This window comes from Apis cerana, linkage group LG11, assembly GCF_029169275.1.
Source record: "Apis cerana isolate GH-2021 linkage group LG11, AcerK_1.0, whole genome shotgun sequence".
NCBI lineage: Eukaryota > Metazoa > Arthropoda > Insecta > Hymenoptera > Apidae > Apis > Apis cerana.
The window spans coordinates 12,745,353-12,762,869 of record NC_083862.1 but is presented as its reverse complement, the minus strand read 5'-3'; the positions used below and the strand labels follow the sequence as shown (position 1 = coordinate 12,762,869).

The 17,517-nt window shown below is 31.8% G+C and overlaps 4 protein-coding genes across 6 annotated transcripts in view; 3 read left to right on the top strand and 1 right to left on the bottom strand.

Annotated features, from left to right (window-relative positions):
• Positions 1-9: 9 nt before the first annotated feature.
• LOC107995113 (nuclear pore complex protein Nup93-like) lies at positions 10-3,496 on the top strand. Its single transcript, XM_017052397.3, has 6 exons — positions 10-524; positions 840-1,020; positions 1,145-2,424; positions 2,498-2,854; positions 2,936-3,053; positions 3,122-3,496. The coding sequence occupies exons 1-6, from the start codon at positions 298-300 to the stop codon at positions 3,431-3,433; spliced, it is 2,475 nt and encodes an 824-aa protein (XP_016907886.1). The 5' UTR covers positions 10-297; the 3' UTR covers positions 3,434-3,496.
• Positions 3,428-4,825, bottom strand: LOC107995117 (ADP-ribosylation factor-like protein 2-binding protein). 3 transcript variants are annotated; one of them, XM_017052404.3, is made up of 6 exons: positions 4,682-4,825; positions 4,417-4,586; positions 4,240-4,346; positions 4,079-4,164; positions 3,874-3,970; positions 3,428-3,814 (listed from the first exon to the last, which is right to left on the bottom strand). In XM_017052404.3, the coding sequence occupies exons 2-6, from the start codon at positions 4,490-4,492 to the stop codon at positions 3,722-3,724; spliced, it is 459 nt and encodes a 152-aa protein (XP_016907893.1). In that variant the 5' UTR covers positions 4,493-4,586; positions 4,682-4,825; the 3' UTR covers positions 3,428-3,721. The 3 variants fall into 3 exon arrangements, with proteins under 3 accessions (XP_016907893.1, XP_028521217.1, XP_061937970.1); XM_028665416.2 differs by having other exon boundaries at positions 4,659-4,800; XM_062081986.1 differs by having other exon boundaries at positions 3,428-3,970.
• Positions 4,826-4,873: 48 nt separating this feature from the next.
• LOC107995115 (protein nessun dorma) lies at positions 4,874-7,422 on the top strand. Its single transcript, XM_017052401.3, has 5 exons — positions 4,874-5,011; positions 5,432-6,363; positions 6,423-6,627; positions 6,722-6,985; positions 7,084-7,422. The coding sequence occupies exons 2-5, from the start codon at positions 5,459-5,461 to the stop codon at positions 7,339-7,341; spliced, it is 1,632 nt and encodes a 543-aa protein (XP_016907890.1). The 5' UTR covers positions 4,874-5,011; positions 5,432-5,458; the 3' UTR covers positions 7,342-7,422.
• A 224-nt stretch (positions 7,423-7,646) lies between these two features.
• LOC107995096 (pseudouridylate synthase RPUSD2) overlaps positions 7,647-17,517 on the top strand; it is a 122,445-nt gene continuing 112,574 nt past the window's right edge. The window contains exons 1-2 of the mRNA XM_017052344.3: positions 7,647-7,797; positions 8,704-8,904. Of these exons, the coding sequence (XP_016907833.1) occupies positions 7,753-7,797; positions 8,704-8,904 (246 nt within the window). The 5' untranslated portion in view covers positions 7,647-7,752. The remainder of the gene's footprint in view (positions 7,798-8,703; positions 8,905-17,517) is intronic.

The following is a 17,517-nucleotide window of genomic DNA, read 5'->3' as shown; positions in this document are numbered from 1 at the left end:
ATATGAATTGTATTGTTGGTAGCCTTAAACTTTAAGTCTGTTCTTATTTACATAAATAACAACATATTTGATTTAATTTTATAAAACATATTAAGTTTTTTAATATTTTTTTTATTAAAATTTATTGAAAATTTAAAATTATTAAAATTATAAAAGATCTTTAAATTATCTATTTTTATTTATTGAAAATATTATGAAATGAATTAATTTAATAGTTTATGAAAAGATCAAAATTCCCTACAATTTCTATTCGATAGTTTCATAACTTATAAAATCTGTGAACATCGTATTTTAAATATGAGCGATCCTGGATTCACCGATATGTTAACCTCGGATTCTTCTCGAGTATCAGGAGATACTGGCTTTAGTGAATTATTACGATCAGCGGAAAGATTATCTGCTGCTATAGAAGGCAATGAAGAACTTCCTCAAGTTGAAAGAAATCTTCGTCAAATTTTAGAAGCTTCCAATGAACTTTGGTCTCGTGTCACGCAAACCGGCACTCAAGATAATCAAAGACAAGCGTAAGAAAATTCACATATTTATTATATACAAAATATTTAACTAATTTTTAATTATATGGTTTCAATTTTATACTTGTAATAAAAAATTTATTTTCAATTTATATTATGTTTAATGTATTCGATTGTATAACCTAAAAACTTTAGAAACTTTTGGCGCCAAAACATTTTATTTAATTAGTATGTTTTTAATAATAATTAGTATTTAGAATAAAATAAATTAACTTATAATTTATATAAAGATAAAATTTATTTCATTAATATTTTTTAAATCTATTTGATATTAAGAGGAATAATACTTTAGATTATTAATTTCAGGTATCTTTTATTTGGTTCACATGGTGTTGATTTACCTCAGATTTCACAAAAATTAAGTTCACTTAGTGCAAGACGTACTTTTGAACCTTTAGATCCTATTGCAGATACAGATATAGTTAGTTATCTTAAAAATGAAAAAGAAAATGCTATTTTATCAATCATTGAACAAGTTCATAAAGATGTAAGATATTTTATTATATGTGATATTTATATTTAAATAATATTTTTTGAAATATATGTATATCTATATATATATATATATATATAATAAAATATATATCAACTTTTATATAATTTTATTTTAGACATTTGAGCTTACAAGAATTCAACAAATGGAACATATGTTGGGTGAATGGAAACAAATGCGGTTTGAGATAATGAATGCTATGACAGCTCCATCTGGAGAACTTGTAGATTTACGTGGTACTCCACAACGTACTAAATTAACTGGTTCCATGATTAAAGGATTATCCAGTGTAGAAGTGGCTTATGTGAAAGAATTACAAAAGTATAATGATTGTGTTCTTAAAGGGCTGAAACAAAATTTATTTGAAGCATTTCGTATGGCAGCAGAGTCATTTAATGACACAAAGATCGTGGATCTTTGGAAAATGGTTATTGAATGTGTAAATAATATTCAACCAGTCCCTAGAGAAGATCAAATTAAATCAAGAAGTACACCTATTGTTGAACAAGAGATTGTATTACATGCAAGAAAATATTTAGAAAATAGATATGAAAAATTTATGAACTCTGTTATTCGTGAAAACTCAACCCAAGCTCAACGAGGTGGTACTCCAGGCATTGTTCCATTAGTTAAAAGTTTTGTTACTGTTAAAGTACAAAATTTGAAGGATTTGATGGTTGAAAACATACCATTGTGGCCTTTAGTCTATTATTCTATGAGAGTTGGTGATTATAAAGCCGCATTACATTTTCTTAGTCAGTGCAAGACAGATTTTTCAGAATTTAGAATTGCATTAGAAGAAGCTTGTTGTGATCCCTCAAGACGTCTTAGCAGTTCTGCAGAATCAAATTTAAAATTGCAGTATAGAAAACATGTGAGATCAGTCACTGATCCATATAAAAAAGCTGCATATTGTGCATTAGTTCCTTGTGAACCTGATGATCTGCATCCTGATGTAATTTGTACAGCTGATGATTATTTATGGTTAAAACTGTGTCAAGTTAGAGATCATTCAGATGCAGAAAATAAATTGACTTTAGATTATTTACAAACTACAATATCAGAAATATATGGAGAATCATATTATCATGCACATGAACAACCATTTGTATATTTTTCAATGTTATTTTTAACTGGTCAATTTGAAGCTGCAATTGAATTTTTGGCAAGAGGTGCAGGAGCAAGACACTTACCACATGCTGTACATTTAGCAGCTGCTATGCATGAACAAAACTTATTAGGAGTTAGTCAAAGTGTTCTAGCTCCTTTATTAAGCGTTGATCCTGCTGACAAACCTCCTGCTAAAAGATTAAATTTTGCCAGGTTAATATTATTGTATGTTAAACGATTTGATTCTACAGATCCAGAAGAATGTTTACATTATCTATTTTTATTAAGGTTTGTATAGAAAATAAAATAAACTATTAATATTTTAAAAGTTCTATTATTTTAAAACTAGATTATTTTTTAGGTCTATGAGAGATCCATATGATCGTAACATGTTTGCAGTATCAACTGCAGAAATGGTAGTTGATGCTTCACCAATAGTCAGAGCTCAATTAGTTGGAAAGATAGAAAAAGATCGTTGGATTCCAGGAATTTTAGATAGATTTCAAATTAATGTCGAAGATGTCGTTAATATAAGTGCAGATACATTATACAGGAAAGGTCTTTTAGAAGATGCAGTAATAATGTACGATCTTGCTGGTAATCATGAAAAAGTTCTTAGTTTAATGTGCACGCTCTTAGCACAAGTTGTTAATCAAAGAGCTTCTCCGGGATCGTTTAGATCTCGATTGCAAGTAACTGCTACTGAAATAAGTGGAAGGTAACATTAAAAATTATAATATCATCATTGTTATATTAGTAAACATTATGATTAAGGAATTATTAATTTTTATTTTTTTAGATATCAAAACATTGAAATACAAGCACCTTCTGAATTAGTATCTGCATTTTATACTTTAAGACATTTAATGGTATTCTTTGATCAATTTTATAATGAACAATATCAAAGTGCGCTTAGGGTAAGGATTATTCAGAATGATATATAAATATATATAATTCAATTAAATATATAATGATTAATTTATAGACTATTGCGGAATCGAAATTGTTACCGTTACATATAAAGGAAGTCGATGAAAGAGTGAACGCATTACGACGCGTTCCAGCTGAAGTAACTGGTACATTAGCTGATGTTCTTTTGGCTACAATGACAATACTTTATCGTCAATACCAAAAATTACGATCGATGGAGCCAGGTGATGAAGAAGCGAGAAAACAACAACTTCTTGATCTTCGAGAACAAGCGCGAGCTTTAACTAGTTTCGCTGGAATACTTCCGTATCGTATGCCAAATGAAACAAATAGTAAACTTGTACAAATGGAAATTCTTATGTGCTGAATTAAAAAATATGTTATATTTTTTATTTTATCTTCAATATAATATTTTAAGTGATACAACAAATATACCTGTGTAAATTCATAAAGGACCAATCAATATTAACAATTCCTCAATTTTTTAGAATATTATTAATATAATGTACATATTTTTTTGTACTTTTATAAACATAAATTAAACAGTGAATAAATAGTGATTTTAAAAAGTTACAATTAAATATAAAAAAATATAAATTAGCGAACATTTGTTCCAATTCATTTAAAAATATACTTGTTTTATTAATGAAATTTCTTATCTAAAAGATTCCTTGTCATTTATATTAGAAGGTTTAAAGGATGTAACAAATATTCCACTACTAAGATCTTCGACTTTTCCTTCTTTTATCTGAAAATTATTTGATATTATTATTGATGTATTCATTTTTATACGTTAGTATTACTTACAGCTCTATAATCAAGAAACATTTCTTTGAAAGCCATAAAATTTGTAAATGTTGATAATACTTCAAAAACTTCACCTTCCAATTCATTTTGTTTATTACTTAATTGTTTAAAAGAAAATAATGTTTTAAATTTATTTTTATAATTATATGTATTGATTAATTGCAATAATTACTTTAGATATTCTAAACCAAAATTGCATACTTACTTTAGATAATTTAAAAATGTATCTAGATTAAAATGTGGTACAGTTCTTTGTAAATAATTAACAATGTAATTTTCCACAGTTTTATTCTATAAAAGTTATAAATATATGAATATAAAAGATTAATATTTATGTATATATAAAAAAATTATATATATACTCACATATTCGTTAAATATATTTGTATAAATCAATTTATTTTCTTCTATGGGTTCAAAAACATTCCAATATTCATCTAAAAATTTTTGTCGAATAGCATGAAATTCATCTTCTAAAAATAAATAATTTCTTATCAGAAATTGAATCTTTCATATCCATTATTTTAATTTCTTTATACATACCTATTAAAATATCTTCAATGTGTCCAATAATTTCGTCAAAAAGATTATCTTCTATACTTTTAGAATTCTGTTCCATTTTTTCATCGACATTTATTAAAATAGAATTATCTATTAAACAATGTCATTAAAAGTTCATTATGTCGTGACAGTTATGTCGTTTACATGTACATCTAAATATCAATTATCAATTATCAATACTTTTAAAAATGTTATATTTATAAGATAAAGATATGTTTAATTGCCTTGTAAAATAATATAAACAAACCCATTGTTTCTTCATCCATAATTTCAATTGTTAAAATAAAATATTATTTATTTTTATGATAAAATGAACTTATTATTTATCAGATATTATCAATATCGATAGGTTAATAACTATTGAAAACGAGAATCGAATTAGATTATTAATCAACCAATCAGATTTATTGACGTTGTAGTTCAAATTTTTTGACAGTTAACTTAATATGTCTATAATTGAAAATATATCTGTGATTTTTAAAAGAAATATTTTTCTAATGTTTAAAATTAGTATATATTTAATAAGTTAAAAATATTTACAAATATAAGTAGATTTTTTTTTGATTCGTTTAAAAGAGTAAGTAACTGGGTTGCATTCTTCAATTATATTTTTACTTTTATTTTTGATATTATTAAATTTTTAGAGTTAAAATATTATTATTAATAAGCTTCATTTGTGAACTACTAATATATTTATAAATTTTCTTTTTCAACATTTAAATGATTTAAAAATTATAAAATAAAAATTTTATAACTTTTAGCATAAATAAATAATATTTTTAATAAAATTTTTTGTTTAAAACGAGAAAAAATTCGTAATTAATAAGGATTTATAATCTATAATATTATAGATTATATATTATAGATTATTATAGATATATTGATATATCTATAATATTTGATAATATTTTAATAATAAATAATAATAAATAATAAATATTTTAATAATAAAAATTTGATGTTGATATTAATAAAATTTGATAAATTTTTTTTTCAGGATTTTTAATTTAAAAGAGAATATATAATGGAAATATATACTTTTGACAAGAGTCTTCAAGAAAGATTAGTCGAATTAACTGAAATTTTATCTAGCAGAGAAATTGTACCTGCATCACGAATTCAGGCAGAATGGTCTTATCATATTGAACTTGCATTAGAACCTGTTGGTTGGCAAGCATTATGGAGAATACCACGTTTAATATGTGAAGATTTTCAAATTCATTATCCTACTATAGTAGTTGTAGAAGTTGAACAAGTCGATTTCTCAGATTTATCTGCATTGGTGAAAATTACTGCTGTTCAAGATGAAATTCAATTACCTGACAAATATGATGTACCACTTATTGACCTTTATCCAACTCATAATCAACAAAATACTGCTTTAGATATGGTGGGTACTGCAACTTGTATCGATCAACTGAGATTCTTTTATAATTATTTATGGATGCCATGGGATTTGGACGATGATGATAACATTGATTGGGTGTCTGTACATTTGGAAACAAGAATTAGATTATTTTTTGATATGAAAAGAGATATCGTTAATAAAGAAACCAGTGATATAATTAGAGGTTTGGTAAGAGAAGGAAAAGAAATTCAACAGAAAATATCAAGATTAGAGGATACTATTTCTGATGGAGAAGAATCACATAGCGATATAGTAGATGGAGGGACCGCATGTCAATTGATGAAACTTCATTTTCGATTACAACAAATTAAAAGAGAAATGGAAGTTCTTGAAAATCCAGTTATGAGAGAAATACTTTTAATGAATCAGACGTTATCCTTAAATAACGATAAACTGGAGAAGAAGGAAAATAAAGAAAAATGTAAGGAAGGTTATTTTGTATGGCTTGGTGGTACTCTAGAAGAAATGAAAGAAACTGTAAATAAAATTCAATCTTCTTTATCTACAGAATTATTTTTCAGGTAAGTTTATTAAGTATTAAGAAACATTATATTATTTTTGATTTTGATATTTTTCTTAGAATATCCGGCTCTCTCTTGGAAACTTTACATACATGTGATGCAGGAGATATAATCATAATTGGAAAAGGAATTCATCAAATAAAAGGTGCTGGTAATTTAGAAGATGGAGGTACCATTAAAGGAATTTGTAATTTAGAGCATACTATTCTTAATATGAAAGATATCGAGTCAGCACCATCATTGCTTGATTTTTCTGGCAATGAAGTAAATATATACATTTATATATATATATATATATATTTGAAACTAATTGTAATTAATTATAATCATATTTTTAAAATATAGAATATTATTATAGGTTTTATTAGAAAATATTACTGTAGATGTGGGTGATCTTAGAGCAGCTGTAGTAGTAAGAGCTGGAATTACAAAAATAGTTAATTGCAAAATATGTGCTTTAAATCAAAGCATGGTAAAACTAGGAGTTGTAGTGTTACCAAATGCAAAATTAATAATAGAAAATACAATTTTTGACAGCCTTGGGACAGGTTTAGTCATTTATAGTACTGCAGAAGTATTTATGAATAATTGCAGTTTTAAAAATTGCGCAGAGGGTATACAAGTGCGTTTTTTTTATTTGAATTAACTTCATTACATGTTTATAAAATGATGTAATTATATTATCAATAATACGTAATATAACACATATATTATTTTTAGCTTTACGATGATGGAAAATTAATAGCACAGAATTGTTTTTTGACACACTTAAAAGAATATGCTATTCGATTGGAAACCCAAAAATATTTAAATGATTTAAAACGCAAATCTGGTGGTTGTGAATTATTAGAAAATATATCTGAAATTTCTCTTCAGGAATGTAAATTTGAGGGTAATGGCAAAGGAGATGTCATATTAAAATTGGGCATGCCATTCGTTTTAAAAAAACAAGATGAACCTATGAATATGGAATCTTAAAGTAATTAATTTTATTCTGAATGAATTTTTATTTTTTCATTAAAAGTGCATGTAATTCTTAAATGTATAGAAATATAAGAATTTTGTGTTTTTTTTTTATATGAACCTATATACTTAGAAGTTATGGAAGATATAATTTTTATAAAGAGTTATTATTTCTTTTTTTTTTTCATAATTAAAAAAATGTTTATATATATATATATATATATATATATATATATATACACTTTTACTTTTTTTTTGCAATTTATAAATATCAATTAAAGGCGGGAATTTTTGAATTTTCAGTTTCTTTACTTAGTCATATATGCCATCGTTAGATGGCAGCACTATTTTAAATTGTTCACGTTTACGATATATTCCTATATTTTAAAATCTTATGTTTTACGAATTTAGTGTAAATATTTTTAAATGTGTTCTACTTTATTAAGACGATACATTTTGAAGAATTCTATCGTAAGTTTTTTTGTTATTTAATTTAATTTAATTACTTCTTTTTATAAAATAATTCGAATTTGCCTTCTAACCTAAACGTGTTATCCCAATATTTTTTTTGATATTTCTGTCAGTAACATCATTGTTTAACATTTTATTCCGTTTTACATAACATTTTTATCAATAATATCAATTAGAAACATAAACAATTTTAAATATTTCACGATATGAGTTAAATATACATAACCTGTTACAGTATATATTGTGTAGTAGAAACATCAATATGTGTATATATATATATATGTATATATAAATACAATTATTACAACTAATTAGATAATGCAATTTTTAATCAATTCGATGATTTTATTTACATACGATAAAATCATCAATCAAAAAAATATCGTTTGAACAGTTTGAGTTACATATGTACATGTATACAGAAAAAGATAGTATTTGCACGTGTATCTTAAATTGGCATGACGTAAATGATGATTCTTTAGATTTTATTCATTCGTATATATAAATTATAAATAGGTTCACGAGTACTTATATATTTGGCAATATATATGAATAAAATAGAATGATTTAAATTCACACTTTCGATGATGAATGAAAATTCTTCTGCTAATGATATTTATCTTTTTATACGGTAACTATGGTGGTTTTTGATTTTTTAAACATATATATATATATGTTTAAAATCAAATATATATATATATATATATAACATCAAATGTATATATATAAAAACATATATATATATATATATATATATATATATATACATATATACACATATATAACGTTATTTTATAAAATAATTTCATTGATAGATATATATATATATATATATATAAATTACTTCATAAAAAAAATAACAGATATAATTTTAGTATCCATGATCTATTTATCTTTTTGTTGCAGAATGTTTTAATTAAAAGAATTAAATTTTTTAACGAAATTTTAATTCAAGAAGAAAGAAATATGATAGAAATGACCTGTATGCAACAGTTGATAGATCGACAGACACAGTTTGGCAATACTCGCAAATTAGATCTGTCAGAATGCATTTTTGTGTTCAAGAGTTCACAATCGGATTACGAGGAACCATTATCGGATGAGGAGGTAAGTTAATATCTATCGTCATAGATATTTTTAATCGTAATTATTTTATAGAGCTAATAAGCTCGCTCACAATATGAAATGAAAAATAAGATTCAGAAATTTATTTTGCATTACTAACTTTAAACCGAATTTACATGTATAATATATAATATATATATTATTTTTTTTTAAGAGAAAAAAAAAAGAAATCGCATGATATTTATTTCTATTAGTTTTAATATCTTCTACTTACTTGAATAAGTACAAAATATTGATTACATATTATATTTATATTTCAATGTTTTATTTTTTTATTATTTTTTTTAATCAGATTTTGTTTAATCAAACAACGACACAAAGATACATCGTGAAAATATCATATTTAATTCGGTAAAAACAGAATGACAATCTTGTCATTATCATTAATTAGTGGGTGTCGAGTTTTTTTACGATAAAAACATGTTTATGCAATAATTGCATCCCTTTTATAAAACATTCCCACGACGTTAGTCTACGACCCGCTTACTTTCACCGTGTAACGAAATCCACATTCCCTTCTCGTAGGAACCGTTCACGCGAATGCTGTGATTAAAAATTACAACATTGAAAGGCAAGCGAAAGGGAGAGGCCTCACGATGGCATACGTAGATCTTTTAGTTGCGTAGCATATTAATGGCAAATCCAGCATTCCTCTTAGGTCATCGTAGAATTTTTTCCTTTTTATTTTTATTCACGTTAGTGCACAAGTAATTTTACGACGTGTCAGTTAATGACACGATAGTTAATAACTCGACAACAATTTACAGCGAAATAATGTATACGTGTGTAGTTAGCATTTCGAAAACTTTCAGTCATATGAATATGCAGTTAAAAAAAATTTATGGTTCCACTTAAAATATCATCTCGAGATGATTATCATCGATCGATATCGTGCGACTTTTATCTCGAATATTTTTTTTTTTTTTTTTCCGCCCCCCTCTTCAATATGCCTCGTTGACGAAGAACCGATAAAAAACAACGCGTAGGAAAAATATGTAAACCTCCATAATATATCCACCGATGCTTTTAAACACGAGTTATTTGCAGCTTCGTGTCTCTCGGAATGACTGATCGCCTCTCGTCGCATCCCTTCTCACTTTTTTCCTCGCCATTCGTTATTTCTTTTCCTCTCCACTCGTATCCTCTCGTTTCTTATTTTTCTGGCAGCCACGCGTTACGCCGCGTATTTCACTCATCGCTTTGTCTCGCGTTATTTCTAATTTCGTTATTGTTCCTCCTCGTATTCGTCAACTTCTCTTTCCCTCGAACGATTTTATCGTGTTCCTCGTTGTACCGTTTTACAAACGGCCAATAATTCTTCCTTCCCTCCTGTTTACGCGCGTTCTCCTCCCTTCTTCTTTTCCCTTTTCCTTTCTCCTTCCTCCCCAAAGTCCATTCAGCCGTTCCAGTCCTCGTTTTCGAATCTCTTCCCGTCCAAAGTTAATCTCCTCACCGCGTTCCCTGATTTATTTACCGCCTCCGATCTCTCTCGCCCGTCGTTTTTAATTCACTCGCCGCTTTCCCTTTCGCCCGTTCTTCCCATTCATACCATTCATTCAACCTTTCGTGCCTTTTCGTTTAATAATTATTCGACCTGCTTTTGCTTCCCTTTCAAACCCTCTTGTTCCCAATTGCATTGGAATTCTTTTTTTCAATATCCCAAGTGTCGTCCGATTTAATACACCGCCCCCTTTTGCATTAAATTAAATGCTTTTCACAATGGCGGTCGTGCCGTCCACTCTTCCCAGACAAGTTTTTTCTTATCGTTTTTTTTCCGTCTCGGACACGCTTTATTGTTTGCTTTATCATGAAAATTGCGCGTCCCCTCCCCTCTCTTGAGAAGGGATTCCATTGAAGAACATAATAAACTTTTTCCCTTTTAAATCTTCCCCGGCCTTTTACCCATTTTTCCCCGACACATCCTTCCTCTCCCTCGCGTCTTCATTCGCTTCCTTTCCTTCTTCCTCGCTACGTCGTACAACAGGTTATTCTCCAGCACACGTGCGCGTGCATCGTTTTATCTTGGCGCTGCTTTTATCGTCGCATTCCCATTTATCATATTTATCTCCCTCTGAAATCGAGCTGGATCGCGGTTTTAACAAATCTCGCACGGTGTTTCCAAGGTTGGGACGAAATTTCTTTTTCGAAATTGCCCCACGGATGATCGGATGCGTCGATGTGGTTGTTCTCGACGACGTTTTCGGCGCGATATTTTCTAAACCCTGAACGAACCTATTAAAACGGAATCGTCGACACCGGTGCTGGTTGCCAACATTAGTAATGGATAAATATCGCTGGCCCGCTCCCTATCCTCTTATTTCACGAGCTAAAACGTATCGTTTATTCCCCGGAATAACGTCCCATTAATCCAGACACTTTTGCATGCGCGTTTCTTGCACGCCACTTACGCGAAACCCACCGTTCATCCGACTAAATATATCCCATAAGGCTCGTCCGGGGTTTTGAGCCGTCTGAGCGACTGCCACGCGTCTGTCACGCGCCCATCTCTTCTTTATCTTCTATTCAATTCCGCCCTTCCGTCTCCTCTGATCAATTTTTCCAGTAATTTTTTAACAACATTCGAATTAAGCGTCGAACAAAGTGCGGGCAAAGTGTATGGAAAACTTGACCAGTCGTTGAAATGATTTATGGGATCTCCCTAATGAATAGGCTCGAAAGCGGCGCGAGGCGCGTTAAAACAATGAGCGAAGCCGTAATAATTCACGATAATTCACGGCCGAGTGAGAATTCTCGATGAGGCGAGCGTCACATCCGCGGAGACAATACGCGTTCGTGGGATAACCTTGGTTGATTTAAACTCGATCGTCCCTCTCTGTTTGATCGCAAATCAGCAAGAACGTCTGCTTCGGCAAATTTTCTCAACTTGTGTGAGAAAACGGCGCGGATCGCCGACAATTCGAACCGGCGCACACCCGGTTTTCTGTTCTCTTCAGCGAAGGGTCAGCTATAAATATATATTTAACGCGCGTTAAAAATACACTTATTAGCTTCGCTAAACGGGAGATCCTCCCCCTCCCCGGCCTCTTGAATATAATTCAAGGGAGGGATATTTATCCCGCTTCGATTTTCAACGGATTCGACATCGCTGTATATCTATAACCCGTTAAATCAACTCTCCTCCCCCGATCATTTGCCCACGACGTATCGTCGAAAGATAAATCAATGGGGAGAATGATGCCACCGACGAGAATGTCGGTGGAGGAGGAGGAGGAGGAGGAGGAGGAAGAACAAGGCCTAGACAGCTCCAGCTGCGGCTTATTTCGAGAGCTGCACCGCACCGTGAACTGCATAGACAGGGGGCGCATTCTTGTCGCCTCTACCGAGTACGGCACGAGAAATAGAAATGTATCCGCACTGGTACGTAACGTGTGTTGGAGCTCGAGGAAATAGATTATTTATTGGTCCATAAAGTTCGTCTTGTATTTCGGTTTGTTGCAGCCGTTGCGACGTACGCGGTAAATAAGACAGTTTTATCGCTCTATACCCGTCGAAACATTGTTGAATAATGTGTCCACCTTACAGCCACCTTACGAACATTACGATTTTTAATCGATCTGTTCTTTTTCGCGTTTTTCCGATTGCTCCTCGTTGAAAATTTTTCTTCACCTCCTCTTCGTTATTGACGATTATAGGGGTCTTCGTATCGGGGAGCAAGGATCTATGGGTGTTGGTACGAGTAAGGAGCTTTACCCCGGTTCCAAATCTTTCTTGCTTTCTCCTTTCTTTGAAAATCATGCGGAATAATTATAAGTTTAGATTTTCGTAAAATAATTTCACGTATATTCGAGATAATTTTTCGATTATCTTATGAATTCCGTGCGATTCTGTGAATTTCCTTGGCGAAAGATGTGAAGACCCCGGTTCCAAATCTTTCTTTATGATTCTTTTTTTTTTTCTTCTTTGAAAATCACAAAGTTTAGATTTTTTTAAAATTTTCCTTGAGACAATTTTTCGATTATCTCATGAATTCTGTGCGATTCTTGAAGATTCCAATCTTTCTTTCTTTCTCTTTTCTTTGAAAATCATGCGAAATAATTATAAGTTTAGATTTTCGTAAAATAATTTCACGTATATTCGAGATAATTTTTCGATTATCTTATGAATTCCGTGAGCTTTCCTTGGCGAAAAATGTGAAGACGCCGGTTCCAAATCTTTCTTTACGATCCTTTTTCTTTTTTCTTTTTTGAAAATCACAAAGTTTAGATTCTTCTAAAATATTCCTACATTCGAGCTTGAGATAATTTTTCGATTATCTTATGAATTCCGTGCGATTCTATGAATTTTCCTTGGCGAAAGATATGAAGACGCCGGTTCCAAATCTTTCTTTACGATCCTTTTTCTTTTTTCTTTTTTGAAAATCACAAAGTTTAGATTCTTCTAAAATATTCCTACATTCGAGCTTGAGATAATTTTTCGATTATCTTATGAATTCTGTGCGATTCCGTGAGCTTTCCTTGGCGAAAGATGCGAAAACCCCGATTGTGCCAATTTCTTCCTTTCTCTTTTCTTCTTTGAAAATCACAAAGTTTAGATTCTTCTAAAATATTCCTACATTCGAGCTTGAGACAATTTTTCGATTATCTTATGAATTCTGTGCGATTCTGTGAATTTCCTTGGCGGAAGATATGAAGGCCCCGGTTCCAAATCTTTCTTTACGATCCTTTTTCCCTTTTCTTCTTTGAAAATCACAATGTTTAGATTCTTTTAAAATATTCCTTAAGACAATTTTTCAATTATCTCATGAATTCTGTGCGATTCTTGAAGATTCCAATCTTTCTTCCTTTCTCTTTTCTTTGAAAATCATGCGGAATAATTATAAGTTTAGATTTTCGTAAAATAATTTCCCGTGCATTCGAGATAACTTTTCGATCATCCGGCGAATCCTGCGCGGTTCTGTGAAATCGTGTCGATTTTCGAGGGGTGGGTTCGTAAAAAAGTATGATCGGAAATTGGCCCAGGGTAATGTCGTGGAATCCGCTTCGTTAACCGATCCACGCCACCCGTGGCCGGGAACAAGGTTGCCAGTGATAAAACCGAAAATTGTCCAGGCGTCCTTATCGATATTCTCCCCCGGCCACAATGCGCCGCGTGGCGTTTTAATCTGCCGTACCGAAATTGTTACACCCGAGTGTTCCAGTTCTCATCCCTGTCAACCCTCGAAGTAACTTATATACCCCCTGGTGACAAAACGCTCTCTCTCGGTCTTTGTACATTTGACCGTCGAATTGGACGAATTTTCATCAAAGGCGAATTTTTTTCGCACCTGTCGTCCAATCGTTCCATTGCAAATTTCTACGAATTGTACATTTTACGGATTTTCTCGAAGAAAAATTTAATCTTTTCCTTGAATTTCAATATACATATTATTGATAGCTCGTCTGAAATGAAAAACTTGGGATTTTCTCCAACTACGTACACTTAACGTTTCGAAAATAATCAAATATATATATATATATAACATGACAATAATAACCAAGAAATATTCGTCCGTCCACGACGTTTCTACGAAATAGATCAATTCGACAGGGCTCGTACATCACCGCCGATGATTTGTTTAACGCAATCACTCTACTCGCGAGATGGACAAATCGACTTACCGACCGAGACTCGCTCGTGCAAAAATCGACTTACCGACCGAGACTCGCTCGTGCAAAAATCCCGACAGACCCGTTTTAACCCCTCCTCAGAAAGAAAGCGGTTGAACTTATTTCTGTCGCGGGGTGCATACCCTGCCTCTCCACGATAAGGGCGCGAAACGCGTCCGTTTGCGTATCGGGTATACAATTAAGCCTTGATTTATCGTGAGTTTTCTTCCCATGAATAATTCACACGCGTGTAAATTATTCATAAGTCGCGTGTTGTACGTAGAGTAGAGTAATTCAAAAATAGAATCGTAACTTAGCTTCTCTCGAGTCTTTCTCTCCGGTCGAAAAATCGAAAGAAAAATCGGATGAAATTTCAATCAAATTGAGATATTCTTTTTTCGATTTGTTAAAATATTTCGAGCTGTTAGAGTCTTTCGTCTTTTACCCAAATCAAGGAAAGAAACACTTGCATCTTTTCGATTTGGAAAGTTTTGCTCGAGAAAGAGAAGATTTCGATTTCATTTTCCCCGGAGTGGAAACGGGATTGTTGGGTCACGATCGTTAGGGAAATTGGTCTGGGGGGAGGAATTGGCGGTGGAACAACAGCGATGAGAAGACACGTTTCACGAGGAGGATCGTTAATTTCTTCTTTCTAACGTGCAAATTTTTGTTTACACCGATTTACTCCACATTTCTTTCCTGCCATTTTAATTAAACTCTTATTCCTTACACCTCTTTTTTTTACGAAATTTAATAAGAATATATACGTTTATTGACATTAAATGGGCGATCTCGTTAATTCCCGTCTTCGAGGATGTTGTAGGGGGAAAAATCCGGTCGGTGGGCAATAAATGGCATCTGTTTTATACATGGACGAATATAGAAGCTTGGCAACAACGGATGAATCGGCTGAATATTCTTATTATAAAACCTAATTGTCTTAATGTTGAATAAGCAATAACCTTTTTTATATCCAATTCAAAATTAGCAGCCAAACCAGCAAATAATATTGTTAAACTCGAAATTAATATAATAAAACATTTCAAATTAAATTCTAATAAATCTACATATCGAATTAACATAAATAAATACCAGCTGTAACTAATGAAACAGGTGTTGGAGCTATTATTGGTAATCACAGAAAAAGGAATTTGAGCTTTTTTCGTAAAAGCCATCAATAATAAGAAAATTATTATAAATTCATTTATTTTATAAAATGTTAAATTTCACCTTCCAAAAAATGGGCCATTTCTCGAAATTCGATTCGTCCATTCGCGATGTGTTTGCCCCGAAATCGATCACCACCGGTTGCTTGAAACCTGCTTGAATTCGAAATTCGTCGGAGAATTTCGTGATAGACGCTTCCTCTTGATCTCTCGAAACCATTTTACGAATCCTTTGCTCTCTTCCTATCCCTTCCTCCTTTTTTAAAACGAAATTCGAGAGTATATTCGGAGATTAAGATTTGGGAGCGAAAGACAAAATTAAGTTCCATCCCAGAACTCTTTCAACCGTAGACGATGAATATCTCGTGTAATTTGGCAACAAGCGGTCGCCTCGATGCTTGTTGCGTAACACTTGACGAACGTAAACATAATTTATGAGCCAACGTCACTGCACGTATCTATGTACTTTCGAGGGGGATCTTAATTCTTTTCATCAGACTATTTTTAGTATAATATAAATATCGCGAGGACACGATTATTTTCATTCGTATTAAATATCGCCTCGTTGCAATATTCCCAAATATCAAATCCTTAGGGAATTTAATTTCTCCTGCCAATTTTCTTTGCAACGAGAGTACATGCATCATCTCCCTTTCCCCCCCCTTTCTTCGTTCTAAGAACCAATTATACACTCGACAAAATCTGTCGATAACATTCGATGATATTCCATACTTACCCATTTTCACTCCAGGATTAAAAATAAGCCGGTTTGCAACAAAAGTACATTACATCTTTTCTTCTCTTCGAGAGATGAGACGATCGTTTCGTCCGATCCATTCTTTTGGGCAACTAAAAGCACTCGATTGGTCGAAACCGATGGAACATCGGGCATAAAATAGACGGCAGGGTGCGTTACCTTTGTCGGCCGCGACGCAATGTGTCGGTTTATAATTATCACCCTAGACGCAACGCAACCGGTTCGAACTGCGCGCGCTCCCTCACGTTCTACACACAGTTGCGAATAATTTCGCCGATAATCGAACGTTTCAAGATTTAGAAATACAATTTTGGGAAATTTTTGTAAATTGTTGAAATTTGAAGAAGAACGCTTTTCTCGTTTATCCGAGGAATTTAATCTCGGGAAATTTTAAAGATCATTTCATTTTTGTAAGTGTTTCTATCGTAAAGCAAGATTATTTTAGGTTATTTTATATCCCTTTCGAAATCGAGGAAAGATATGTTGGGATAAATTTGAAGAAGTTAAATCGAATTTTATTTGTCCAACCAGAAACGACCGAATTACGAAGTATTCTCGAATAAGTATACTTCCCCGATCTATCTAATCGTTTAAAAAAATCCCAGGCGCGTTTGTTTGTTTCGACGAAACGGAAATAGGCTGAGATTCTCCTGCAGGGAAGAAAAAAAATGTATATATTAATTTCAGATGAATCGATTGTTAAAATATCGCGATAAATTGGACAAATTTATTATTTCCGCTAGTTCCGTAAATAAATAATTCCTCCCTCATTTCGCAAATTTCCAAAAATGTTCACCAACTATTATCGAAGTCGAAGAAAGAGATCAAAGATTCGCGTGTTTGTTCTTCTCAAGATGTTTCCCGTCGTGGCCGTGGTCGTCGTCACGTTTATCTCCAACCTCGTGGTGCACGCGATAGGCGAAGCTTCCTCAAAGAACGCGCAAGCTGCGATCGTTCCTCTTCTTCGCTTTGTTTCGCCCAACTATTTCTGTACGACGACCATTCTGCCATGCGTGAGAGAGAGAGAGAGAGCTTCGTGAACGCATTTCGCAATTTCTACTCTCCC

Coding starts and splice junctions, on each gene's coding strand:
- LOC107995113 (XM_017052397.3), top strand. CDS start 298: ATGAGCGATCCTGGATTCACCGATATGTTAACCTCGGATTCTTCTCGA. Junction 525..839: donor CAAGATAATCAAAGACAAGC/GTAAGAAAATTC, acceptor TATTAATTTCAG/GTATCTTTTATTTGGTTCAC. Junction 3,054..3,121: donor AATATCAAAGTGCGCTTAGG/GTAAGGATTATT, acceptor ATTAATTTATAG/ACTATTGCGGAATCGAAATT.
- LOC107995117 (XM_017052404.3), bottom strand. CDS start 4,492: ATGGAACAGAATTCTAAAAGTATAGAAGATAATCTTTTTGACGAAATT. Junction 4,165..4,239: donor CAAATATATTTAACGAATAT/GTGAGTATATAT, acceptor TAACTTTTATAG/AATAAAACTGTGGAAAATTA. Junction 3,971..4,078: donor ACATTTTTAAATTATCTAAA/GTAAGTATGCAA, acceptor TAAACAATTAAG/TAATAAACAAAATGAATTGG.
- LOC107995115 (XM_017052401.3), top strand. CDS start 5,459: ATGGAAATATATACTTTTGACAAGAGTCTTCAAGAAAGATTAGTCGAA. Junction 6,364..6,422: donor TCTACAGAATTATTTTTCAG/GTAAGTTTATTA, acceptor TATTTTTCTTAG/AATATCCGGCTCTCTCTTGG. Junction 6,986..7,083: donor ATTGCGCAGAGGGTATACAA/GTGCGTTTTTTT, acceptor TATTATTTTTAG/CTTTACGATGATGGAAAATT.